Source organism: Pezoporus occidentalis, unplaced genomic scaffold, assembly GCF_034315485.1.
Source record: "Pezoporus occidentalis ecotype Australia unplaced genomic scaffold, CSIRO_AGI_Poc_V1 ctg250, whole genome shotgun sequence".
Taxonomy (NCBI): Eukaryota; Metazoa; Chordata; class Aves; order Psittaciformes; family Psittacidae; genus Pezoporus; species Pezoporus occidentalis.
The window spans coordinates 293551-320570 of NW_026914395.1; the positions used below are offsets into that span (position 1 = coordinate 293551).

General features: G+C 55.2%; 2 protein-coding genes across 3 annotated transcripts in view; both read right to left on the reverse strand.

Annotated features, from left to right (window-relative positions):
• PLCB2 (phospholipase C beta 2) overlaps positions 1-27020 on the reverse strand; it is a 277519-nt gene that overhangs the window by 90350 nt on the left and 160149 nt on the right. The window lies entirely within an intron of this gene.
• On the reverse strand, positions 4495-17612 carry DRD4 (dopamine receptor D4). Of its 2 annotated transcripts, XM_062623280.1 has the most exons (5): positions 17312-17612; positions 14888-15007; positions 6268-6380; positions 5388-5935; positions 4495-4761 (listed from the first exon to the last, which is right to left on the reverse strand). In XM_062623280.1, the coding sequence occupies exons 1-5, from the start codon at positions 17576-17578 to the stop codon at positions 4559-4561; spliced, it is 1251 nt and encodes a 416-aa protein (XP_062479264.1). In that variant the 5' UTR covers positions 17579-17612; the 3' UTR covers positions 4495-4558. The 2 variants fall into 2 exon arrangements, with proteins under 2 accessions (XP_062479264.1, XP_062479265.1); XM_062623281.1 differs by lacking the exon at positions 14888-15007 and having other exon boundaries at positions 4496-4761.

Genomic DNA, 27020 nt, shown 5'->3' on the forward strand with positions numbered 1-27020 from the left:
CCTCGTCTGCCACTGACTGGGTCCTCGGCACCCACTGACTGGTGTCATCTGCACCCACTGACTGGTGTCATCTGCACCCACTGACTGGGTCACTCTGGTGTCACCCACTGACTGGGTCCTGCACTGGGTCCTCACCCACTGACTGACTGGTGTCATCTGCACCCACTGACTGGTGTCATCTGCACCCACTGACTGGTGTCATCTGCACCCACTGACTGGGTCCTCTGCACCCAATGACTGGTGTCATCTGCCCACTGACTGGTGTCATCTGCACCCACTGACTGGGTCCTCCGCACCCACTGACTGGTGTCATCTGCACCCACTGACTGGTGTCATCTGCACCCACTGACTGGGTCCTCTGCACCCACTGACTGGTGGCATCTGCACCCACTGACTGGTGTCATCTGCACCCACTGACTGGGTCCTCCGCACCCACTGACTGGGTCCTCCGCACCCACTGACTGGTGTCATCTGCACCCACTGACTGGGTCCTCCTGAACCACTCTGACTTGTGTCATCTGCACCCACTGACTGGTGTCATCTGCCACTGACTGGTGTCATCTGCACCCACTGACTGGGTCTGCACCCACTGACTGGGTCCTCCGCACCCACTGACTCATCTGCACCCACTGACTGGGTCCTCCGCACCCACTGACTGGTGTCATCTGCACCCACTGACTGGTGTCCTCTGCCCCCACTGAATGGGGTCATCTGCACCCCCTGTCTGGGTCCTCCTCACCCACTGACTGGTGTCATCTGCACCCACTGACTGGTGTCTGCACCCACTGATCTGCACCCACTGACTGGTGTCATCTGCACCCACTGACTGGTGTCATCTGCACCCACTGACTGGGTCCTGGTGTCATCTGCACCCACTGACTGGTGTCATCTGCACCCACTGACTGGTGTCATCTGCACCCACTGACTGGGTCCTCCGCACCCACTGACTGGTGTCATCTGCACCCACTGACTGCACCCACTGACTGGGTCCTCCGCACCCACTGACTGGTGTCATCTGCACCCACTGACTGGTGTCATCTCATCTGCACCCACTGACTGGTGTCATCTGCACCCACTGACTGGGTCCTCCGCACCCACTGACTGGGTCCTCCGCACCCACTGACTGGTGTCATCCGCACCCACTGACTGGGTCCTCCGCACCCACTGACTGGTGTCATCTGCACCCACTGACTGGTGTCATCTGCACCCACTGACTGGTGTCATCTGCACCCACTGACTGGGTCCTCCGCACCCACTGACTGGGTCCTCCGCACCCACTGACTGGTGTCATCTGCACCCACTGACTGGTGTCATCTGCACCCACTGACTGGGTCCTCCGCACCCACTGACTGGTGTCATCTGCACCCACTGACTGGGTCCTCCGCACCCACTGACTGGGTCCTCCGCACCCACTGACTGGTGTCATCTGCACCCACTGACTGGTGTCATCTGCACCCACTGACTGGGTCCTCCGCACCCACTGACTGGTGTCATCTGCACCCACTGACTGGGTCCTCCGCACCCACTGACTGGGTCCTCCGCACCCACTGACTGGTGTCATCTGCACCCACTGACTGGGTCCTCCGCACCCACTGACTGGTGTCATCTGCACCCACTGACTGGTGTCATCTGCACCCACTGACTGGGTCCTCTGCACCCACTGACTGGTGTCATCTGCACCCACTGACTGGTGTCATCTGCACCCACTGACTGGGTCCTCCGCACCCACTGACTGGGTCCTCCGCACCCACTGACTGGTGTCATCTGCACCCACTGACTGGTGTCATCTGCACCCACTGACTGGGTCCTCCGCACCCACTGACTGGTGTCATCTGCACCCACTGACTGGGTCCTCCGCACCCACTGACTGGGTCCTCCGCACCCACTGACTGGTGTCATCTGCACCCACTGACTGGTGTCATCTGCACCCACTGACTGGGTCCTCCGCACCCACTGACTGGTGTCATCTGCACCCACTGGCTGGGTCCTCCGCACCCACTGACTGGGTCCTCCGCACCCACTGACTGGTGTCATCTGCACCCACTGACTGGGTCCTCCGCACCCACTGACTGGTGTCATCTGCACCCACTGACTGGTGTCATCTGCACCCACTGACTGGGTCCTCCGCACCCACTGACTGGTGTCATCTGCACCCACTGACTGGGTCCTCCGCACCCACTGACTGGTGTCATCTGCACCCACTGACTGGGTCCTCCGCACCCACTGACTGGGTCCTCCGCACCCACTGACTGGTGTCATCTGCACCCACTGACTGGTGTCATCTGCACCCACTGACTGGGTCCTCCGCACCCACTGACTGGTGTCATGTCATCTGCACCCACTGACTGGGTCCTCCGCACCCACTGACTGGGTCCTCCGCACCCACTGACTGGTGTCATCTGCACCCACTGACTGGGTCCTCCGCACCCACTGACTGGGTCCTCCGCACCCACTGACTGGTGTCATCTGCACCCACTGACTGGTGTCATCTGCACCCACTGACTGGGTCCTCCGCACCCACTGACTGGTGTCATCTGCACCCACTGACTGGTGTCATCTGCACCCACTGACTGGGTCCTCCGCACCCACTGACTGGGTCCTCCGCACCCACTGACTGGGTCCTCTGCACCCACTGACTGGTGTCATCTGCACCCACTGACTGGTGTCATCTGCACCCACTGATGGGGTCCTCCGCACCCACTGGCTGGGTCCTCCGCACCCACTGGCTGGGTCCTCCGCACCCACTGACTGGTGTCATCTGCACCCACTGACTGGTGTCATCTGCACCCACTGACTGGGTCCTCCGCACCCACTGACGGGGTCCTCCACCACCTGCACCCTGCCCACGGGCAGAGCTGGCTTTTTAAAGACTTGGATCTCGTTTGCCTCCTCCTGAGCCTCTTTCAGGACTCCGAGTGAAACAGAACCTGTGAACTCCTCCAGTGCTGGGAGCTTTGGCTTCCCCCAGGGGCACCTCCACCGCAGGGCCAGCAGCCACCTCCTCATCACCCACCCGTGCTGAGCTGAGCCTGCAGCAGGCGCTGCCGTGGGACCTGCTGCTGCCCCCTTCTCCCTGTGCCTCCTACCTCTGGTCTGAAGAGCCAAAAGAGCCTTCCTTTGGGTTAAACTGCCTTGCGAAGCTCGGTACGCGTTGTCAGCGTGCAGCAGGACTGACTTCGGGTTGGGTGTTTTCCTGTGTTCCCTCTGGGCTGGGCCAACATGGAACATGTTGGGGTTTCTGCCCTTGGGCTCAAGTGCAAAAGAACGCGTGGTTAAATAAAGGGAGGTGAAAGCAGCCACGTGCCGGTGGTTCTGTGTCACTGTTGAAGGCAGAGTGGCAGCAGTGATGCTCAGCTGGAGACACATCCTCACCAGAGCGAACCCTCTGGGCATTAACCCTGGTCCTGTCCGCGCTGATTCCAGCTGTGGTGAGCACTGGGAAGTGATTCCCTTTGTTACCTGCAATAAAGTCCATTCATTATTAATGTGCTGCTTTAGTAGTTCAGGCAAACCAGGCACTGTCACTCGTGGTTGAGGATTATGCCCTGGCTGGAGGAGCCCCACACGCTGCTGGGGCAGTGGGGTTTAGCCTCATGGCTGTCAGGGGTCACTTCTCCTGTGGGTTATTCACTCCCGTTTGGTACTGGTGGGTGAGGACAGTGTCCAGCTCACAGTCCAGGAGGGGGCCCCCTGAATCAGAGTGGCCTGGTCCAGCATCACAGATCCTATCCGGAGTCACAGGAAAGTTAATAACAAAGATGAGATGGAAACCACCAGTCTTATGGCAGCAGCTTCTGATGAGTCTGTTCCTTCCTGTGTGGGTCTCACAGGCGTCGTTACATGATGCTCCCTTTGTCCCAGGGGATGGAGGCTGTGTCCCAGGGATGGAGGCTGGTTTGTGGCTCCCTGTGTCCCAGGGATGGAGGCTGTGTCCCAGGGGATGGAGGCTGGTTTGTCTCTTCCTGTGTCCCAGGGGATGGAGGCTGTGTCCCAGGGGATGGAGGCTGGTTTGTCTCTGTTTACAGGGGATGGAGCCTGGTTTGTCTCTCCCTGTGTCCCAGGGGATGGAGGCTGGTTTGTCACTCCATGTCCCAGGAGATGGAGGCTGGTTTGTCTCTCCGTGTGTCCCAGGGATGGAGCCTGGTTTGTCTCTCCCTGTGTCCCAGGGATGGAGCCTGGTTTGTTGTCCTGTGCAGGGACCCGTCAGTGACTCTCCAGGCCAGAGCAGCCACCAGGACCAAAGCTCTCCCCGCTCCAGGCACCGCGGTGGGGCAGGGCTGAGTCACTTCCTTTGGTGCCGGCTCAGAGCAGGCGAGCCCAGCCCAAACAGCTCACCTCAAAGCCAGGCCCAGCCCTGAGGCCCCTCTGCTGCTCACACCAAGCACCGGGTGTTAACCAAGCACCAGAGCTGCATCCAGGAGTACTCACCTGCAACGCCTTGCTGGGAGCAGCTGGGGACCTGCAGCCTTCCCCTCTCCCTCCTCCCCCAGCAAAGACAGCAGCCCTTAGGCAGAAATAGAACTTTAATGAGCCATACAAACCCCCCCTCCCCTGGGGCTCAGCAGAAGAGGTGCAAGACCTTGCGGAAGAAGTTCCTGAACTCGGCGTTGAACACGGTGTAGATGATGGGGTTGAGGGCGCTGTTGACGTAGCCCAGCCAGGTGACGGTGCTGGTGACTTGGGTGGGCACAGCACAGGACTTGCAGAGAGCCTTGGTGATGTGGACCACGAAGAACGGAGTCCAGCAGAAGAGGAAAGCACCTGCGGAGGGGCAGTGAAATGGTAGAAAGGGGTTGGTTTAATGAAAAAGGGATGAACTTGACAAAAAAAGCGGTTGGTTGAACACAAGCCTGGGCTAAACAAGAAGGGGGAGAGCTCAGAGGGCCCCGGGGCACAAGCAGCAGATGGGCTGGTGCAGAGGGCTGCGCTTACACCCAGCCAAGGATGCCTTGCTTGTCCTAAACCTTGGTGCAAAGTCTGAGTTACGGAGGAGTTTGGATTTGCTTTTAAGCTGCCAAGAGAGGTTAGGTTACAAACGCTGTAGGTGCTCCTGCTCTGTCCCAGGGGACGTGTTTGGTGGCACTGCCCTGCTCAAAGGGATGCTGAGATTTTCCCCTGGATCATCATTCCCTGATGCTGAGCAATGGGCACAGGGACACGGGGAGGGTGGGTGTTAAAACAAGTGTATGTGAGGAAGAGGGAGGAGGACCTGAGCACTGGGGAGGTGGAACAAGGTGGCACCCCGTCCAGCGAGGACAAAGCCCAGTCCTCAGCATCCTGGGGCCGTATGGCTCCTGCTAGGGGAGGCCAAGGAGGGTGTTGGCTTCCCCAGGTTCAGACAAGTCCTACAGGATGTGCCTGCCCAGCCATCCCCAACCGCTCCTCACCAACAACGACAGGCAGCACCCGCATGGCCTTCCGCTCCCGGCCGTTGATCTTGGCCTCCTTCCGCCTGTGTCCCGGCTGCGGGTACTTGAGGTGGGGGTAGGAGACCGTGTGGATCCCGTTGCTCATCCCACAGTCCCCGGGATGGCTGGAGAGGGCGTAGGGGTTGCACTGCTCTGGCTCCAGCCTGGTCTGCTCGCTCTCAATGAAGGGGCCGGGCTGATAGAGCTTCCTGTTGGCGCCGTAGATGCCGCCCCTGAGCTTGGCCTTCCGGGCTTCTTCCCAGCGCTTGAGTCCTTGGAACATGGCGCAGTAGAGCACCAACATGACGGGGCAGGGGATGAAGAAGGAGCAGATGGAGGAGTACACGATGTAGTTGTCATCCTCCAGCTGACACGAGCTGGGGTCCCGGTTTGGGACGTTGTTGAGGCCAAAGATGACGGGGGACGCGACGGCAAAGGCGAAGATCCAGGTGGTGGATATGAGGATCAACTGCCGCAGGTCGATCTGTCGCCGGTTGTAGTTCAGGGGGACTGAAACGGCGATAAACCTGCCAACACAGGCCCCGCCTGGGTCAGTCCCACTATGGTGGGGCCAGCACTGGTAACGGGAGTCCCAAACCTCTTGCCACCGCCCTTCCCACTGCTTAATTCACCTCCAGCGCCGAGGTCTGGGCTACAGCCAGTCACCCGCTCCGAAGAGCACCCAAAGGGGCAGCTCTGCCCTTATCATGCCATTGTGCAAGGGTACTGATGGACACAAAGGTGGTGATGGGGGAGGATGGAAAGGCAGAGCGTGGCATCTGTGGGGAAGCAGCTTGGTGCCAGGACACAGCACTCCCTCCCCTGGCGTGAGGAGGAGGAGGAGGAGGAAGGCACTTACCGATCCACGCTGATAGCACAGAGGTTGAAGATGGAGGCCGTGCACAGCATCACGTCCATGGTCATGAGAGCATCGCACAGCACCATGCTGAGGGACCACACACCTCCCTGGAACTGAAAAGATCCCCGGGATCAGCAGATGCCCTGTCCCACTGTGTGAAATGCCATCAAACAGCTCCATGCCTCACGCTCCCCTCCAGGTGAGCAGCCTGCCCCGGAGCCGTCCTGCCCCGGCATGCTCATCCCTGCCCAGCAAAGCAGCAGTGCACGGGATTAACCCCACACAACGGCTCACAGCTTCACTGGGACGTCGTGGTCCCGGCCTGGCTGCAGAATGGAGCTGCACAGCAGCACTGCCGAGTGAGCGGGACCCTGAACAGCCTCACACCGCACACTAAGGGTGCAGAGGCCCGTTAATGGGAGCCAGCGGGCTCAAAACCCCAAACTCCTCAAATTCCACCCCAAAATCCCTCCCCAGTAACGCAGGGCTCAGCATTCCCTAGCCACAGGTCACTGAGGAAGCAGGGAGAGACTCCGTGTCCCAGCTGCTCCAACACCCTGCTTGCAGCCGATGGGAGCAGCGTGCTACACAACCGGTGGGTCTGTCCCGCTAAGCCCAAGGCCAGGCTGCTCAAGGCGGTCGGACGCTGTCTCTTGCTCTGCTCTCCAGCCACAGGCACCAGGGTAAAGCAGACGGGCTGCCAGCGAGAGGCCAGGACCCGGTGCTGTTGGTCTGCGTCGCTCCCAAGCGCGGGCTTTGCTGTGTCAAAGGCATCGAGTTAAAGATCGACGCTTCTGTATCCCAAATAATCCTCCGGAGGAGCCCAGCGGCGCCAGGAAATGCCCGAGGGTTCGTGCTCTGTCCGTGCCAGCCCGTGGAACAGGAATGTTTGCTCGGCGGGGTGCTCCGGATGGAACGGCTCTTGGCAACGGGACGGCGAGGATGAGCTCAGGGGAAAAGCGCTGTCGCCTTCCTTTCCGAGTACCGGGAAGCTGCCCCCAGGACGAGCCCAGCGGCAGCGTTTTGATCAGAACCGTAACGCCAGCACAAGAGAAGCTGCTTCTGTGTCCCCCTGCCATGAAGAGGGGCTCAAAGCCCCGCTCAGCTCAAGCTCAGACCCTCCAGCCCAGCTCAGCAGCTCGGAGGAGGGAAGGCTCCCCCGGTCCCGTGTCGCGCTCGGGCGAAGCTCTCATCCACCCCACGCGGGTTTGGGGCCTGCAGCCTGAAGCGTTCCTTGGGCCGGTCCCCAGAACCACGGGCTCACGGAGGGCTCTGGCTTGGAAGGGACCTGAAAGAGCCTGGCCTTGAGCACTGCCAGGGATGGGGCAGCCACAGCTTCTCTGGGCACCCTGTGCCAGCGCCTCAGCACCCTCCCAGGGAAGAGCTTCTGCCTAAGAGCTCATCTCAGTCTCCCCTCGGGCAGGTTCAAGCCATTCCCCTTGGCCTGCACAAACACACACATATATATAATATATATAACATACCTATATATACACGCATAAATATATGTATTTATAAATAAGATCCAAAGTTATCGTATTTATAATTAGAAATTAGATTGCATACAAGAAATATAAAATGCCCCTGGAACTTGGCAAAACACCAAACACTATATATACTGCACATATACTCTTACCCTTATAAATATATATTATTGTAATAAATATTATAACAAATATATTGCTACTGGCAATGTATATAACTTATTATATATTTTTATGTATATGCAATGTGTTATATAAAAATATGCATATATATAAATAGATATGTATCCCAGGGACTTACTTCTATTTTATATACCTACATTTTAATCCCTATAATTTATCAATTAATTAATATTATTATAGAGCCATAGAACAGTCAGGGCTGGAAAGGACCTTAAGATCATCCAGTTCCAACCCCCTGCCATGGGCAGGGACCCCTCACACTAAACCATGGCACCCAAGGCTCTGTCCAACCGATTATGTATTATGCAGTGCATTAATATATAAATATGGAACATCTATACATACAGGGATCATTGCATTGTGGAACATATAACAACCTAATGTAGAACATACGGTGAGGCGCTGGCACAGGCTGCCCAGAGAGGCTGGGGCTGCCCCATCCCTGGCAGTGCTCAAGGCCAGGTTGGACACAGGGGCTTGGAGCAAGCTGCTGCAGTGGAAGGGGTTGGGGTTGGAGCTGGGGGAGCTTTAAGGTCCCTTCTAACCCAACCCATTCCATGATCCTATGATGCCTATGGATTCATACATCCTATATTATGGTAACACATAGTAAAGTACATATCATTATATGCTATGTATCCCTCTTTAGAACATCCATACGTCATCTGTGTGCGTGGAGCTGCTCTGGGGCACATGGCCCTTGAGGAAGCACACCTGAAGCTGTGCACATCCCCTGGAGACAGAGCTGCCATGCCACCACATCCCTGGGTTACTCCATAACACACCCTTTGGGACCAGCCTTGAGCATCCTGGAGCGGCTCTTGCTAGGAAATGAGAGGGAAAGCTACAAAAGCCCAATCCAGCATCTTAAGGGGGTGAGGAATAAGCCTAACACCTTGCATGGGGACAGCAGAGGAGGTGCCAAGGGTGGGGAGAGTTCTACCACGTGCCAGTGCCAAGCGAGGAGCGATGGGATGAAGTCAAGAAGAGAAACAATCACTGCATCACCGTACCTGGTTCTAAAACAGGTGAAGTAGGGGAAAGGGCTTTAGTTTAGGCTCAGGAAGATGAAAGAAAGGCACCCAGGAACACAGGTGGCACCCCCCAGCACTTACACACAGCTTACACGGCCGAGAGCGGTACGTGAACTGAGAGCACATGCCCTGAGCAGCCCCACTGCCCCAGGCACACAGCCAGGGGACCCCAGAGGGAGCCAGGCACTTCCACCCCTACTACACTGCTACTCCCCAGGCTCTCCCCGAAGCAAACCTATAGTAACAGCCACCCAGGGCCCGCAGAGTCTGAGTTCACTGGTGCCATGCAGCCAGTGAGAGCGTGGATTTGTTCACGTGGAGATGCGAAAGAGCAGGCCCTGGTTTCATCCATCCTGGCACAAGGAACCCAGCCACGTAAGGCTGGGCAGGAGCAGAGCCCCTGGCCCTGCCAGAGCCGCTCTGGCAGGATTAATGCCAGGCAGTAATGATGTCACGCACGGGATTATGATTAGTGGAGCTGCAAAGCCGAAGGAGATGCTGAAGAAACTGGCTATTTTTATACAGCCATCTCCTTGAGAGCCAGCCTGAACCTCCCGGGAAGGGCTGGCTTCAGACCTGAACGCTTCCTGCAGCATGGATCAGCCACCCCAAAGTGAATCTGGGAGCTGAATCAGACAAACCAAGCCCCAAGGTGCTGCCGAGCTCAACTGGGATCCTGCCAAGGTCAAATCTGATTCTGGGCTTCCAAAACCTTGGGGGGCTAACTGGTGCTGAAAAGGACAAGAGCTGTGGGGCTGCAGCACCTCCAGAGGACACAGCCTTTGCTGAGAGATTCACATTGGGCTCTTAGGAAACGCTTCAAACCCTTCCCTTTCCCCACTGACCCCCAGCACTGACTGGGGGGACCACGCTGGGCGAGGGCTTCCTGTTGCACCCTGTTTCTTGACTGCAAAATGTGGCAAGAACCTCTCGGAGGGGTGAGGGACTTTGGATTAGAGGCATAGCTGGCTTTGCAGGGCCATGTGATCCAGAGGTTCCTAATCGCAGGAGAAGATTAGCCCATCGAGGTACACAGTGCAGGGCTTTAGGGACCATAAACGGCTCAAGCCGCCTCTAAGATGTGCTCCAGAGGGACTCCACTTCCAGTGGCACTTTCGGGCTCCCTGCTTTTTCAGCACAAGGCCCCTTGTTTCCCCCAGTGATGCTCATCAGTGGTGCTGCTGTTAGAATCATAGAACAGTTAAGGTTGGAAAGGAGCTTAAGATCATCCAGTTCCAACCCCCCTGCATGGGCAGGGACACCTCACACTAAACCATGGCACCCAAGACTCTGTCCAACCTGGCCTTGAACACTGCCAGGGATGGAGAACCAGAGGCCACAGGGAGCTGCACAGCAAGACATGATCGGGAGGCAAAGGACCTCCCCTAGCTCCCAAGAGCTCCAATATAACCCCCCTGCCAGCCTACCTGCTGCATTGCTTCTAAGGCTGGTGGTACACAGCTCTGGCTGAGCCTCACATGGGTGAGGGTAATGGCCACCACCCTCAAAACCTCCAGGCAGGACTTCTTGGAAGAGGATGGAAAACCTTACGGGCCATGGTCTGCCCATAGCTCAGTGTTCCATAGCAGACGAGAAGGGTTTATAGGAGGGTGATAACGGTCACTGCTGCAGACACAAGCCTCTTTCCCAGAGATATTCCAGGTGCAGCCGGGCTTTCTTCATCCAACCAGGGCTGGCAATGTCAGTAAGCTCACACGCAGCCACTGTGGTCTCTTGCGTGATACCAGTAACTCATTACAAACGGCACCTAGGTTCTGGTTCAACCACGATGTGCAGAGGAGGAACAACTCCAACTGCTTCTTACAGAGAAGTGCTCAAGGCCAGGTTGGACACAGGGGCTTGGAGCAAGCTGCTCCAGTGGAAGGGGTCCCTGCCCGTGGCAGGGGGTTGGAACTGGAGGAGCTTTAAGGTCTCTTCCAACACAAACCAGTCTATAACTGAATACAAAGAGGTTATAGAAAGTATTTTGTAGGACAGTGGATGGCAGGAGATGGGACTTGACTTCTCAACCACCCTTGCAGGCTGCCTTCCCAGGCGGGTCATTTTGATGTCCCCATCCCTAAACCCAGCTGATATCTGGGACAAAAATCTGCCTTCTTGCAAACTAGCCTGTTGCCTACAGGGCTCTTACACCACCAGTGCTCCTGAGGGCCTGAGCCAGCACAGGACCAAAGGGTTTAGTCTTACTACTGATGACAACAGCTCTTGTCTCGGTCCTGTCACATGCGGCACCCCAGGGCAGCTTCATACCTGCCCCTCTTGCCAGCCCTGCAAAGAGGCTCACAGAGAAGCAGGGGGCACAAAGACATCCTTTAGTCTTTGGTGGTGATGATAAATAGGGCTAACACCAGCAGCAGCAGCCTCAGGGTGAATGAGGAGCTGCCCAGCTGTGTTTCCACACAAGCACCTGCCTGCCCTCAGCAAGGACCTGGCTCAAACACATCACACAGGGAGACTACAGGTGCTAGTCTTAGGAGCCCAGGCCTGCTAAGGGGGTTACAACACCCATCAGAAGGGTAATGCACCTTGCAAGGGAGCAAAGTTCAGCATCAAAGGACTGTCCACATGCCCACAAGGAGCTCACGCTGGGCCTTTGTCATGAGCCGTGAGGACTTCTGCGTTCTCCAGGGGACACAATGAAGCTGCAAGGGGAGAGGAAGGCGAGGGAGTGGGACAGGAGACAAAGGGGGCCTCACGTCTGCTCTAGCATCCTTTCTTGGCTTAAAGCATTGAGGTCAAGGGTTTAGAGAGTGCGAAGTCAGTCTGATCATGCATCTGAAACACGAGGCCCCAGAATTCTAAGACCCCTCCCCACAATTACTGGTCACTGAAAACAGGCTCCTTAGCACTGGTCGGTACCACCTCCCAGGATGGCGCGCAGAGCCTGCGGCTCAGGCACCGCTCAGCCCTACAGGAACATCTCTTCCCACTGAAGCTGTAAGATTTGGGACTGAGTAATCTTGAACGCTGCCACAGAAAGGATGACATGCACCCACAGAGCCACAGGAAATCTGGGGGAGGGTAGAGCTCTGGTCTCTCAAGAGAACATCACAGGCACACCTATGAGATGCTTTTGGTCCCTTTTGGTACCAGTGGTACAAGCGACACCCAGAAAGTCTGCTGCAGAACAGCATCACCCTGACCAAGAGCCCAGCCTGTGTAATAGTGCTGGCTGCTCTACAGCCCTGGGACGTGTGAGGTGGAGGGACTGCTGGAAAGGCCCATCCGGCCCGACCCGTGGAAGGAGCTGGGTAAGCGCTGCTGGAAGCATTTCCTCTTCTGCGTGCTCACACACATCTTAGCGGCGAAGCTCTTTATGTAACGCTGCCGTAGGCGGCTCCTGGCACCAGCTCCTGCATCCGACGTCTTCGTTAGCCCAGGAAACCGGCGTGGATTAAGGAGAGCGGATCGGAGGAGCGGGGTGTGAGCGAGGCAGGCAGGAGGGGTGCTCTACAGCGAGTACGAATGGGAGCTGCTCAGCCTGACATCTGCTGGGGATGCCCCCAGTTAAGGAGGACTCCCTGCCATTGTCAAGGAGTCGCTGGGCAGAGGAAGCAGTTAGACACAGACCAGCCTTTGGAGCCATGCAGCTCCCTCCCTGCAGATTTCTAGTGGCAAAGCCACTCAGCGCCCAAGGAGATCCTGTAGTACCTCCACAGTACCTGAGGCTCTGCCTTCCCGTGTGTCCTCACTGCCGCAGGGGAGCAGTAACCCCCATTGCCATGCTCACTCTGGTATCTTCCCCTGGGATCTCTTCACACAAAGGCAGGGCTTTGCTCCTGGGGAATTACTGGGCATAGCTGGGAGTGCCCCAGGCCACCTCTTTCCCCCTTCCTTCCCGTCGTTGCCTTACTGACAGTGGATTGATGGCTAGGAGAGCCCCACACGCTCTCCTCAGGAAGCCAAGGCTGCTGTAGGAAAGCAGTCTCCTTTCTCGCTGGGTTTTTACCTCTCGCTGTCATACTGCTGAGACTTGAGATTCCCAAGCGAGTTGGAAGAGGAGCACCTTCTGCACATCAGGGCATCCTGGTGTGTGGCGACCAACAAGCACCAGAACATGTCCCTGTTCTGTGTTTGAACAAGATGGGTGGAGGGTGCTGGACACATCTGCACCACCGCACCGTCGGTCGGTGCTTGACTTCCTGTGCGTGTGCTGATAGCAGGGGCTGACATGGCAAAGAGCGCTCATCCCCCTCCACCCAGGCCAACGCTCCAGACAGAGCGAGTTCATCCGGGTTGCTTTAACGCTGAAGTTCTTTCTAGAGGGAAGCTGGCTGCAAACACTGCCCTGCCAGCTCACATCCGTTTGGAAACTGATGCTTTGAGCCGGTGGAAAGCTGATGCTTCTTCCTTCGCATCCATAGGGGGCTTCCAGGTTGTGAAGGGTCAGAACTGACAAGTGACAGCAACATTTGGCTTTATGGAAGGGCAGCTTTGGGACAGCCGTTTTAGCACTTTCTCCTTAAGGTCCAAAGCCTTACCTTGAGCTGGGTAGGTAAATTTGGCAGGACAAATAATGAGGAAAGACATACAGGCTGAGGAAGTGCCAGCGATGCACAGGGAGCGCTAGAGAGAGATTTAGGCCAGGGCAGAAACCAGCAAAAAGGTTCCTCTTAGGAGAGGCTGCTCTGTGGGCAGGATTGCTCTACAGGCTTTCCTGCATGCCTGGAGGGAGACTCAGAGCCCCAGGTCACTCAGCTGAGTTCCAAAGTTCTGAGCCAAGGACTGTCCTTTTTTATACTGGCTGTGGGACCAGGACTGGCCAGGAGTAGAATCATAGAATCATAGAATAGTCAGGGTTGGAAAGGAGCTTAAGATCATCCAGTTCCAGCCCCCTGCCATGGGCAGGGACACCTCACACTAAACCATGGCACCCAAGGCCTCTTCCAACCTGGCCTTGAGCACTGTCAGGGATGGAGCATTCACAACCTCCCTGGGCAACCCATTCCAGTGCCTCAGCACCCTCACAGGAAAGAATTTCCTCCTTAGATCCAATCTAAACTTCCCCTGTTTCAGTTTGAACCCGTTACCCCTTGTCCTGTCACTGCAGTCCCTAATGAAGAGTCCCTCCCCAGCATCCCTATAGGCCCCCTTCAGATACTGGAAGCTGCTCTGAGGTCTCCCCGCAGCCTTCTCTTCTCCAGGCTGAACAGCCCCAACTTCCTCAGCCTGTCTCCATACAGGAGGTGCTCCAGCCCCTGAGCATCCTCGTGGCCTCCTCTGGACTTGTTCCAACAGTTCCATGTCCTTTTTATGTTGAGGACACCAGAGCTGCACACAATGCTCCAGGTGAGGTCTCACGAGAGCAGAGCAGAGACACCTGCTCATCATCAGAGAACACCACCGTGCACTGGGGTGCTGCTCCCTGAGCTGCACTGCAGAGGACAGGACCAGGGGAGGTTTGCATTAGCTCACCCCATTTCCTGCCCTTCTGCCAAGCTCTGGTTCCCACTGAGCCTGCAGTGACTGTGAAATGGTACAGAAAAGAGCGAGCTGTGACCACACAGACCAATTCCCCCCTTGTCTAGCACCTGCTTCCAGCAATCCTCCAACCCTGCAGGCACAAACAAGGGGCATCCAGGGAGAACTGACGCAACTCGGCTTCCTACAGCCAAGCCCTCTGAATCCTCCCCATGGACTAAGAGCTTATTTGTGACAAGAGGTTCGGCTGGCTCTTTTGGAAGTACAGAAGGAGAACAGGTGACAACCACTGCAGCTAAAGCATCACGATCACCTTTTCTTAGCAACTGGAAATAACAGCCAAGATCAAGGCCTCTCACACTGTGTTCCAGCTTCTGTGAACAGCAGCAAAGGGTAACTCGCATCTCACAGGAAGGAATCCCATCCTCTCCGAAGCTTGTGGGAGATCTGTTGATCTGTGGGGATGTCAGATCTCACCTCAAAGGCTAAATCTCTCCAGCTGTCTTCTAAAGGCCTGGCTGGGAGGGCTGGTTCCAAAGACCTAACACAAGAAGCCTTCTTGCAGGAAGAAAGCACAAGATGAACAAGCACCTCCTGCTGAATGAAAGAAGTGGACAGAGATCATTGTTGTGTTCCTGCTCAACAAAAAAAACCCTCTCAGCTGGTTCTCCAGTTCTCCAATAGCCCCCAAAGTCACTTTTACTCTGTCAGGAGCTGCACTGAGGTTAAAAACAACCACCAAGGAAAAATCCCACACTGAGAACAAAGCCTGAACTGAACGTTCAGGACTGGCCACGCTGCATTGTCAGTGGCTCCATGCAGTGATACGGAATGCAAGTAGAATTCCAGCTAGTTTTAAACAGCAGCAACCACTATAGCCCCTGTCAAGCGTCTGATTCTGGTTTTGATTTGCCTCCAAGGAAAGAAAAACTAAACTCCACAAGAATTCCATCCCCTGGCACTGCCTCAATGGTTACTCTCACTTCCCCTTAGCATATTTCTAAGGTTCTAAGGCAGCGCTGGACACCCATTGCCTGAGCATCATTATCTGTGGGATGCCTGTGGTACCCAAGGAAAGCCCCACAATGCTGATGCCCAAATGGAAGCATTTTCAAGGGTACCTCAGAGCATATAAACCTGCATTTAAAATCTCAGCAAAGCTCAAGCCTGCAGGCAAGAGGAAACCACAGTAGTGTGCATGGCTGCCCATAGAAACAGGAGCTGCAAGCATGGAGGGACAAGAGAAAGAGCAAGGAGAAAAAGGAGATCCAAGTTAGCAAAAAGCTGTGAAGAAGGATGAAGGCAGAGACTTTCCAGCCACCAAAACCAGAGAGATTATGAAGGAAGAGCAAAACCACCACAACCAAACAGCACAGAGGGGGTTCCTGTCAGTGTGGTGGAAAGAAGGGAATCTAATGCTCCTGTTCTTCATTGGTTCTTGGTATGGTCACCAGATGAGCTTGTCCCTCTGGAATACCTGTCTTCAGAGAGGTCACAGTGTCTTGCATAGTCCTAGAACCAGGTAGAGAGGCTAAAAGCATCCTAAACCCTAATCCTCAGCCTTGCTTAAGTATAGCCCCACCCCTGTGAGGTGCTGAGCAGCAGCCCTGCCATGGGAGAGAAGGGAGATGCTACCAAACACTGCTGGTGGGCTCTTGCGTTTGCCTCCAGGGGTGGGAGCACCATTTGGTCTCACTCATGGGGCCAACCCTTTTCACTCCCCAATGAAGCATTAAGCCACCACCTTGCAACTCATGTGGCTGTCAGAAAATGCAAGGCTCATCAGACTGAAGCTTTCTGGGGCTGCTCACTGCGCACAAGGTTGTGTCCTGACTCTCCCCACGTCTGGAAAGAAGAGGACTGCGCTTTCTTCTACGTAGGTACAAACCCCTGCAATTTTGGCTTGTGATGTTTTTATCCACTGGAGCAGGGAAGGAGATGGTCAGGCTCTAGTGAGGCTCCTCACCCCCATCCAACAAAGCCCCCCACAATCAAAGGCATCCCCAATCCCCTGCCAGTAAACATTTCTCTCCCTGTTACAGAGACACAGAGAGATCCAAACTCACTCAGCCTCCGGAGCTCCTGTTCTTTCCCTCAGCTGTCCAGTCTAGGAGGTGAACAGGAAACCTGACCCAAAGTCCCCCAAAGGCTCCAGCACATTCAGGGTCAGACATGTGCAAACCATAGAACCTGCCAGGAGGAGCCCTGCGGCAACCTAACCAAAAGCACCTCGATGTAGAGTGACCGATCCCACTTAGCTCCCTAAAAAGACCTCTTCCTCCTCTGAACCCCACATGGGAACCTGACTCCTGGCTAAAGGTGTCCCTCATGGTCCGCCTTGTCTAGATTGTGCTTTTGCCATGAGAGGTTGGACCAGATGATCCTTGAGGTCCCCTTCCAACCTATTCTATGATTACCACCAAAACCTGCTCACCTTATGCCAGACCCTTGCTAACCACTTGCTGATGGCAACACAGGGGCTCTCCAGAGCTGCTGACCCGGCCCGGGGAGACCCCCCCCTCTAAGGGCATCTCCACTCGGGGCATTTGCAGCTCGGCAACGGTCCGACAGGACGACGGGGGAGCCCCCGAACTTGCTGCCGCTGCCACCACCGCTCGCTGTCCTGCAGTGGGTTTGCAGTGCTGACAGCCGAGATGCCGTGAGGAAAAAGCCGCGGCGGTTTGAAAGCACCACCAATGTCCCCGCAGCGGAGCAGGGCTGGGGCTGTCCCGAGGGGCTGAGCAGCAGCGATGGCAGCCCCGATCCGGAGGGACGGAGGTGGGGAGCAAAAGGGAGACGGGCTTTAACCCTCAACACCTGGCCTCCTGCCGATCCCGCCCCGCAGCCCTGTAACTCTGAGGATCCCCAGTCCCAGCGGTGCCCTTCCAGCCCGGTGCTCACCTCGGAGTAGACATAGAGGGGCAGGACGAGCAAGGCGAGCAGCAGGTCCGCGACGGCGAGGCTGACGATGAAGTAGTTGGTGGTGGTCTTCAGCGCCCGCTCCGTGCAGACGCTGAGGCAGACGAGCCCGTTGCCGCCCACGATGAGCAGGATGAGGACGATGCCCAGCACCAGGGCGGCGATGTTGTGCCCGGCGGCCGGCGGTGGCGGGGCCGGGGGCAGCGCGGTGCCGTTGCAGGGCCCGGCCCCGGCGCTGCCGTTGACCATGGCGCGGCCCCGGCGCGGCCCCGGCAGCCCGGCGCATGGGCGCCCGGCTCAGCCCCCGCCGCCGCCGCCGGCTCCGGCCGCGCTCAGCCCCGCCGGCCCGCACCAAACTTTCGGCGGAGCGGGGAGGAGCCTCCGCCGCCCGCCCCCCCCCGCGCTCCCAACTGGGTCACCAAGCGGCTTACGGGGAGGCGGAGGTGGGGGGGCGGCTCCAGGGGTGCGGGTCCCGCTCCCCCCCCGGCGAGCCCCGGAGGGGGGACCCGCACCCGCTCCGGCCCGGAGGTGAGGGGCGCCTTGCGGAGGTGGCCCTTGAGGATGCTCTCCGTGGACCAGTCCCCGCTTGCGGCCCCGCTCCTCCGGCGGCCCAGGTGAGTGCTGGCAGTGCGGGCTTTACCGAGAGAAGCCCGGGGATTAACGCCTTGCCCTTCACTGCCCAACTTACCCCGGCTGCCTCCTGCAGTGGAGGAGTCTCCTTCTCCCGGGATTAGGCTTTCTGTTGCCTCTTGAGCAGGAGGAAGAGGGGCGGTTAAGATTTCTTCTTTGGCTTGCTACCCTCCTCCAGGTACAGCAGCGGTGGGTTGGTGTTCCCTACTTGGCACTTCCCACCTCAAAGCAGTGGTCAGTCGCTCTGTGAGTGGTAAAACCCAGCATATTTCCCTCCATTCCTCCGAGTGGGACCAGGTCTTTCTCCAAACAGCGCTGGAACGGGAGCCATCACTTCTGCGTTCCTTTGGGAACAGTTTGTGTTGGACTTAGGTGGGCACAAGCATGGCTGCACATCCCTCAGGTTGGGAAGACCACATCTGGAGTGTCATCTGCTGTGGAGCTCAGACAAGGAAGATCGGTGTTATCCAGTGCATTGAACTGGGACAAAACTGCCCCCATAGTGTTTCTTAAACCCATATGTCATGAGAGTCTGAGTATGCTCAGTGGTTTCTGTCACCTGGTCATACCACAGCTTTCAGGTCTGGTGGTTGGTCGCTAGAATGTCACTGCTGGCACTCACTGCTCTCACAGCCTTCACTCAGGGAGCTGGTACAGCAGAACCACTCTTACTAGAGCCCTTTTACTCCAAGAAATCAACTCAAATCAGCTAAAGAAGGCCCTAGGGTGCATAAATGAAATGGCACCGAATACTGTGTGCACAGAATACCCTTAGTCTACTTGTGTTTAAACTACCTGAGCAGTAAAGAGAGCAGGATGGGGCTGTGACTGCAGGCTGCCTTCCCACAGGGATTAACGCCTTGTATTTAATCCACTTTAGCAGTTAATTTCTATTCATTATCTTGATTTTCCCTGTGGGTGAGTGCAGAATGACTCTTTTAATTCTCAGTGTGGAAGCCCTTATTCCAGTCCAGCAGTGCTTTAATCCTAAATTGGTTTAATCCTGGAGTAGATTAAACTAATGGGAAATAAGGCTTTTGATGTCCAAACCCGAGCAGCTATGCAAAGCAGTAATTAGGGTGGCTCTTCCACTGCACACATGGAGGCTGCCCTAAGCCTTGCTCACCATCGCTGAGGCCCACGCCTCCTCCTTGTGCCTGCTGCCACTGCCCACAGCACATCCCTTGGCAGACACAGGGGCTGTAAAGCATGTCCTGCATGGGCTGACTGGTCTGGCTGTGCTGTGTCACAGCATCCGCAGGGGAGCAGTGAATCCTGGAGAACCAATGTTAGCAGAAAAGCACCTTTTTTTCCTGTTGGCAGGTATAAGCATCAGACACAGTCCTTTCTTGGGTGAGAGGAGCTGTCCTAGTAGAGGAGAAGAAAATTCGGTGATACACCAGCGTATCTGAAAGGTCATAGAATCAGAATCATGGAATGGCTTGGATTGGAAAGGACTTTGAGGTTATCCAGCTCCAACCCCTGCCACAGGCAGGGACCCCTTCCACTGGAGCAGCTTGCTCCAAGCCCCTGTGTCCAACCTGCCCTTGAGCACTGCCAGGGATGGGGCAGCCACAGCTTCTCTGGGCACCCTGGTGCACCTCAGCACCCTCACAGGGGAGAGCTTCTGCCTTATCTCCAACCTGAAGTTCCCCTGTTTGTTTGAACCCATCACCCCTTGTCCTGTCACTCCAGTTCCTGATGAAGAGTCCCTCCCCAGCATCCTTGTAGCCCCCTTCAGATACTGGATCTCATGTTGCCGAGAGCAAAAACAGATGACAAATGACAGTCATTGTTCCCCCTCATGGAAAGCAAGAAGAGTTATAAGTCAAAGTGATGGACAGTGAGTGCTTAAGAGCACCTTTGGAGAGTGATGTGGTCAGTGGTTTTGAGCAGCCCTGTTTTGCTTGGGTGTGCAGCTTGCAGTGTCTTGGTTCCCCTGTCACACTGTGACAGGCTGCTGGCTCAGAGAAGGGGGAAGAGGCTGGGAAAGCCTCCCATAGCTGCTCTTTTGTCAGAAAAAATGGTTTATTCTGTTCTAAGGACGTGCTATGAAGGACACAAGATATGAACAGCAGCACCTCAGCCTCATGTAAAATGGTGCCTCAGTTTCCCCTTTATAGACCATCAGATTGGTCTCCCAGCCATCCCAGAGACAATGCTGTCCATACACCAGGGGTGGAGTCTCTGTGTAATCCCATGTCACTGCTTGTCAAATAAGGGGAAATGAGACTGATACCCAATACCTCTTAGGGCCTCTGCCTTCTGTGCCTCTGGCATGCAGAGACTTGGCTTGTGAGCTCAATGTCACCGTCACTGCCCTCCAGCCACCTCCAAACTCAGCTGCCAGAGGCCAGCCCCTGGCATCACCAGGAAAACACCCAGTTCTTCACACAGCAGTGGGAGATCCGCCTTTTCAGCTGAGCTGGTCCCCAGCAGCCGGCCAAGGAGGCAGGAGCTCCACAGAGACTCCCCGAGGATGAGTTAGTGGAGGATTCAGTCGGTTCAAAGGATCGGGAAGGTTGTGAATTGTGATACCTGCCAAGGTCCCCGAGATGTGGAGCTTTTCTCTGTAGTTTCTCCCACTTGAGGCACTGGAGTTTTAAATAGAAAAAGAGAACAAAATTACCTGCCAGAGTTTCAGCCTAAAGTCAACTGTTGAATAGTACCCTGATACCTGGGCAACAGATCGCTGGGGCTATCTTGAGGCTCAGAACAAAGGGAGGAAAATCAAGAGCTTTTAAGGCCAATCGTGTTCCTTTTATTTGTTATATTTAGCTGAGCAATTCTCTGTGAAAAATATCATCTGCAGCAAAGCCATCCTGCAATGCACTTCCCAGAAGAGAGGCAGAGCAGCATCCTGCCTCTCAGGTTAACCTTTGCGGGAGAGGGAGAGGATGGCAAAGCTCTCCTGGCTTTTCAGGCTCTCTTGAGCCCCCTCCAATAAGCTGCAGGGATTTGTGTACTCACCAAATAGATCTTTTGACATTTAACATTCTGGCAAGTTATGATAAATCCATGTAAGATGTAAAAGCTAATGCATTTGGGATGGTGATTAGCCGTGGGGATGGAGCTACAGGGAAACTGGCTGGATTTTCTGTCTCAGCTTCGAGACAGCAGTGGATGTTTCTGAGGTTTCAGACTAAGCCACATAATTGATCTCACGCAGGGGTTACCTGGTGAAATCTAAGGGTTTATGTCATAGGGCAAATCAAATTAATATACTTCAAGAGCTCCTACTGGTTTTAAAGCCTCAGTGAGCTTATTAGAGCCACTTGTTATGAGGAGGAGAAGAGGAAAGCAGCATGGGCAGGGAAGGGCATGCCTGGGAGCAGCAAGCGCTGATGAGCGCATCTCCTTCCACCCCCCTCTTCACAAAGCCTTGCTCACCTGGAAGGGATGTTCTTTCAGGTCCTTGACAAAGTCCAAAGAGGGATGCAGCCAAAATGAAGCCCAGCAGTTGTGTAGCTGTCAGGGGCTGCTGTTTCATTGCTGGCACTGCATACCTGGAGCAGCTGGGCGAGCCTGTCAGCCTGGGCACAGAGCCTGGACATGGACACAGAGCCTGGATGCAGAGACTGAACACAGAGCCTGGACACTGAGACTGGACACACACAGAACCTGAACACAGACCCTGGACGCACACAGTGCCTGGACATACATAGAGCCTGGCCACACACAGAGCCTGAGCACAGAGCCTGAACACAGAGCCTGGACATGGCCACAGAGCCTGGCCACACACAGAGCCTGGCTACAGTCCCTGGCATTCTTATAATTAAAACTAATCCTCTGAAGTGCTTTCTCCTCTTCCCAGACCCAGCAAACAGCTGGAGGCTGAGATTACAGGCGCTGATGCCAATTAGAGCTGTGATAAGGCCACATGCATGGGGAGCAGCAGCACAGAGCTCTGCTGGAGACAGGAGGCACTTGGAGCTCTTCCATTTAAGCTACAAGGTGGTTTTTGGCTGGGCAGAAGCAATGCTAGGCCAGGAGGGCATGGGTGGCCAGAGCACTCCTGGGGAGGAAGCCTCGTGTCCTGTCCCATCATGTCCCTGCAGTGGTATCTGTTCCATTCACCACACTGGGGAGTCTACCTGGGGACCGGCAGAGTGCACCCAGTCATAGAATCATATCCCAGACTGGTTTGGGTTGGAAGGGAGCTTAAAGCTCCTCCAGCTCCAACCCCTGCCACGGGCAGGGACCCCTTCCACTGGAGCAGCTTGCTCCAAGCCCCTGTGTCCAACCTGGCCTTGAGCACTGCCAGGGATGGGGCAGCCACAGCTTCTCTGGGCACCCTGTGCCAGCGCCTCAGCACCCTCGTAGTCCTCAAAGGAGATTTAGAAGCCCCAAAGGGTGTAAAAAAGCAGCAAGTGATCGATGGAGGTGGCAGTTTGTCTTTGCAGGTCTTTATAAAGCTCTCTGGGCTTCCTTGATGACAGAGACAACCACAATGCATAGACATAGGTTGCAGCCCTTCCTCTGAAAACTAGGCTGTTCCCTGCAGCTGCCTTTTGCTTTCCCAGTCGCAGTGCCAGCCGTGGCAAACCCAACCCTTATTTCTCCCTAGTGTCCATTCCGCAGCAGGGAAGATTTCCCTGCAGGAGGGAAGTGCCTCACAGCAAGCCTTCCACATTCAAGGCTGTCTCCTGCTTGCTGCAGGTGTGTCTGCACAGGGAGCAGCACAGCAGGGTAAGCCTGGCTTGGCCCCAGCATCTCCAGGCACAGCATCTCTAGGGAGGCAGCCCAGCACCCTTGGGGGCCCTGTGGCCTAGCACCTGTCCCTATCCGGAGCATGGGGTGAGAGACGTTCTGGCTTGCTTTCTAAGTGCCTCATTCCATTCCATGGAGAGCCAAGGCACTGTGCCAGCACCCAAGGTACCATCTGTGCACCAATGGGGCACTTTTCTCTTCCCATTTCTTAGCAAAGTGTTTTAAGCTTTTCATTTTTCCAGCGGGAGCCAAACACCAAATATTTTTCTTAATCTCTTCTTTGAAAAGAAGATTCTGGTGTTTGCTGCAGATTTCACCCAAGGATTTGGCTGGAAGCAGGTCCAGCTTGGATTAGATTGGCTGAGGTCTGCTCTAGCACAGCCCAGAGCTCCTAACGCGAAGGTTTGGATGTCCTTGCCCCTGAGTGGTGCTGCCAAACATGGAGCTAGCTGGCATGTCCAGCCCCTTCCCTCTAGACTCCAGAGCAAGTGAAGGTGACATCTTATGGGTTTTTTTTGGCTCCCACATCTTAACTTTCTCTTTAAAGTGGTGCAAATCCAGAAAGGTGCCATATGCTGCAGCAAGGCACGGCCTTCTTGGACTCTGCCAAGTAAAGCAGAGGAGAGACAGAGGCAATATAAGCATCCTCCCCCAAGTGCTGCACAGGCAGACAGAGTGAGCCACACACACACTGGATCCAGACACCACCTTTGCTTAGAGTAGTTTGCCCCTTGCTGAATCAGATGCTGCCATGTAGGCTCAAAGGGAAATGGAGCTGGAGCAGGGCCTGGAGCCCAAGTGTGATGGGGAAGGGCTGAGGGTCCTGGGGGGTTCAGTGTGGAGAAGAGAAGGCTCAGGGGGGACCTGATGGCTCCCTCCAAGTGCCTGAGAGGAGGATGGAGCCAGGAGGGGCTGGGCTCTGCTCCCAAGGAACAAGGGATGGGACAAGAGGAAACGGCCTCAAGCTGCACCAGGGCAGGTTTAGATGGAGCTGAGGAACACCATGAGGGGCTGGCATGCTTCTGTGACACTGGATTTGTTCCATAACAAGGATTGTTTCCCACCCTGTTCAGGGTTTGGGAATAGTAGCTGAGTCCACCCTGGGGCTTGGGAGCGGACTGGGTGTTTTTCTATGGTCCCACAACCATATAGGACTGTGATTTTCCTTCTCCCTTCCTCTCCCAGGGCACTCACCCCTTCCTCCCATCCATCTCTTCCCTTTCGCAGCCAGAATTACCAAATCGGGTGGTAAAGATTAAAACCACTCCTGAAACCATCCTGTGCAAGAAAGGAGCATTTAGAACTCTAAATCCTCCAATCCCCTTATTCCAATTAGGATCCTTTCTCTTACAGACCTGGGAGTGATGCTAGAAAATGGCTCCAATGTGCTCTCAGGAGACAGCAGCATCTTGATCAGCTCCTTGACGTGGGGAAGACTCACCTGGAAATGTACAAGAGAAAATCCCCACCACACACATGGACTCACACACACACAGGTTAAGGAAGGAAAAAAAAGAATGGGGGAGGTAGAAGTTCCTGAACACTCCCTAAGCTGATTAAAGGGTATTTTACGTAGGAAGGATTTAGCCATTCAGTTCCTGGCACCATCTGACCTCAATAAACTCCTGTGTCATCAACAGGGGCCACCACTGGATGGGGTCACAGCCTGTGCCTGGGCTCCTCAAAGCTCAGTGCACCCAGACAGACTTGTGACAGCATTGCTGGATGTGTGTGTGCTGGATGTGGTGGTCCTTCCCCACCTTTCTCAGCCTGTGTTGACCCTGTGCACTTAGCTTTGAGAACAGACCTCAACGAGAGCAATGCAGAGGCTGTAGGAACAGTTTGGGATGTGCGTTTTGGCTAACCAGGGTGTCTCCATGAAGAAGAGCAGTCCCAGCAGAGCCTGAGTTGCTGCAGTAACACAGCTGGGGTCTGGACTGTGGACAAGCTGGCAAGAGATGCTGCCTGGGATGGGTTGCCCTGGATAAACAGCGTCCCCAAAGGCTGGATGGGCTTTCCTGGTCCAGGCAGGAGCAACAGTGTCTGCATGACATTTATATCCAGTAAAGCTCTGTGGAGGTGGGGTCTGACTGCATCCACACTGCTCCTACAGCCAAAGCTTTTCTGCTCTCCTGTATTAGCTTCTTCGCAGTGTGAAGGGGAATTTCTCCCCTTCAAACCCCAGAATGACCCCCTCGAGCTCTGTGTGCTGGTTTTGAGACCCTGCCTGCATCCTTCCTGTGGTGTGGGGTCAGGATGTCCAGCTTTAGGATGAAACCTTCTCCTCTTCCAAAGGCAGTTCCTTCTGCCTTTTCCTCCAATGCAGGCTCATGTGCTCTCCTTAAACACTGCCAGATTTGGGGCTAATACATTTAACATGGTTATAAGATGCTGTATTTCACACTGCAGGTTTGGTGACTCCCTCCCACTGTAAAGGGGGGAAAAAAGACCTTCTTCTCTGCTGTTCTTAGCTTTGATGCCTTTGGAATGAGTCAGCTTGTGTGCACTAGCCAGTAAATACCCTTTAATGCAGGGTCTTGCTGTCAGACTGGGGATGGCTGCTCTGTTTCATAACCTGTGCTCACTGCCATGCACAAGGGTGTTCCCAGCCAACAGTGTGGCTGCTGTGAATAGCCCTTGAACCTGGATTTACTTAATGCAGCTCCCCACACGTCTCTCCACGTTGCGCATGTCAGTTGGTGTCAAGCCTAAGCAGAAGTGTGCACAGAGATCCTGGTGGCTTTATACCTGGCAATGTCCTCAGGGCAGCTCATGTCCTGCTCAGGAGTGGCCTCAAAGCTCACAGACCCCTTCTCCCTTGGCTGTGTGTCCCTGTCCCCTTCAAGAAGTGTGGATAGAATAGAATCATAGAATAGTCAGGAGTGGAAAGGACCTTAAGATCATCCAGTTCCAACCCCCTGCCATGGGCAGGGACACCTCACACTAAACCATGGCACCCAAGGCTCTGTCCAACCTGGCCTTGAACACTGCCAGGGATGGAGCATTCACAATCTCCCTGGGCAACCCATTCCAGTGCCTCAGCACCCTCACAGGAAAGAATTTCCTCCTTAGATCCAATCTAAACTTCCCCTGTTTCAGTTTGAACCCGTTACCCCTTGTCCTGTCACTGCAGTCCCTAATGAAGAGTCCCTCCCCAGCATCCCTATAGGCCCCCTTCAGACACTGGAAGCTGCTCTGAGGTCTCCACGCAGCTTCTCTTCTCCAGGCTGAACAGCCCCAACTTCCTCAGCCTGTCTTCATACAGGAGGTGCTCCAGCCCCTGAGCATCCTCGTGGCCTCCTCTGGACTTGTTCCAACAGTTCCATGTCCTTTTTATGTTGAGGACCCCAGAACTGCACACAATGCTCCAGGTGAGGTCTCACGAGAGCAGAGCAGAGGGGCAGGATCACCTCCTTGGACCTGCTGGTCACGCTGCTTTGGATGCAGCCCAGGACACGGTTGGTTTCTGGGCTGTGAGCGCACACTGAAGCCGGCTCATGTTCATTTTCTCATCAACCAGCACCCCCAAGTCCTTCTCCTTGGGCTGCTCTGAATCTCTTCTCTGCCCAACCTGTAGCTGTGCCTGGGATTGCTCCGACCCAGGTGCAGGACCTTGCACTTGGCATGGTGATGCACGGCCTCAGTGCTCCTTAATGCCACCTCTTTGGTGCACTTTGCTATATACCCTCTCAAAAGGTGTTATGTCCCCTGAACAGGTAAGTCACTGGCAGCTGGTGCCAAGGATGTGACTTTTTGCAGCTTTGGGCGTCATAACTGTGCAAGGAGCAGAGATCAGATGAGGGCAGTGATGTCGTTTTCCATTGTTCTTAGTCAATGATGGGGAGCTTTCCTCTGCAATGATGCTGCACAGAGATGATGGGTTAGATGACAGTGATAGATGGATGATTTAATCACACTTTATCTCTGTTGCATGCAGGCTGGGGAATCTCCTGTCTTTGAATGCTCACAAAATTGAGAAGGGGAAAAGCAAGGTGCAGATTCACAAGGCTCCATTCAGCTGACACTGTTAAGCAGTCCTGTTTATCACTCCTGCTTCCATCGTGTCTCCTGATGGAGGTTTAATGTGAATTCTAGTTAAAGCACAGATGTTGTCTCAGGACTGGGGATTTGCTTTGGGCTCCTGTTTATTCAGGTATAAACTTCAGCTTCCAAAAGTTTGGGGTTTCCTTTCATGGTCCATAACTTCCTCATCAGGGAGCTCAGGAGCTGCATTAAGCTCGTGGCTGTCACCTGCATTGTGCTGCAGCAGTGCTGGGCATGCACACACAGTTTTCTACCCCACCACCTTTTCCCTCTCTGCCTGCTTGCTGCCAGGCAAACCCCGGTGTTT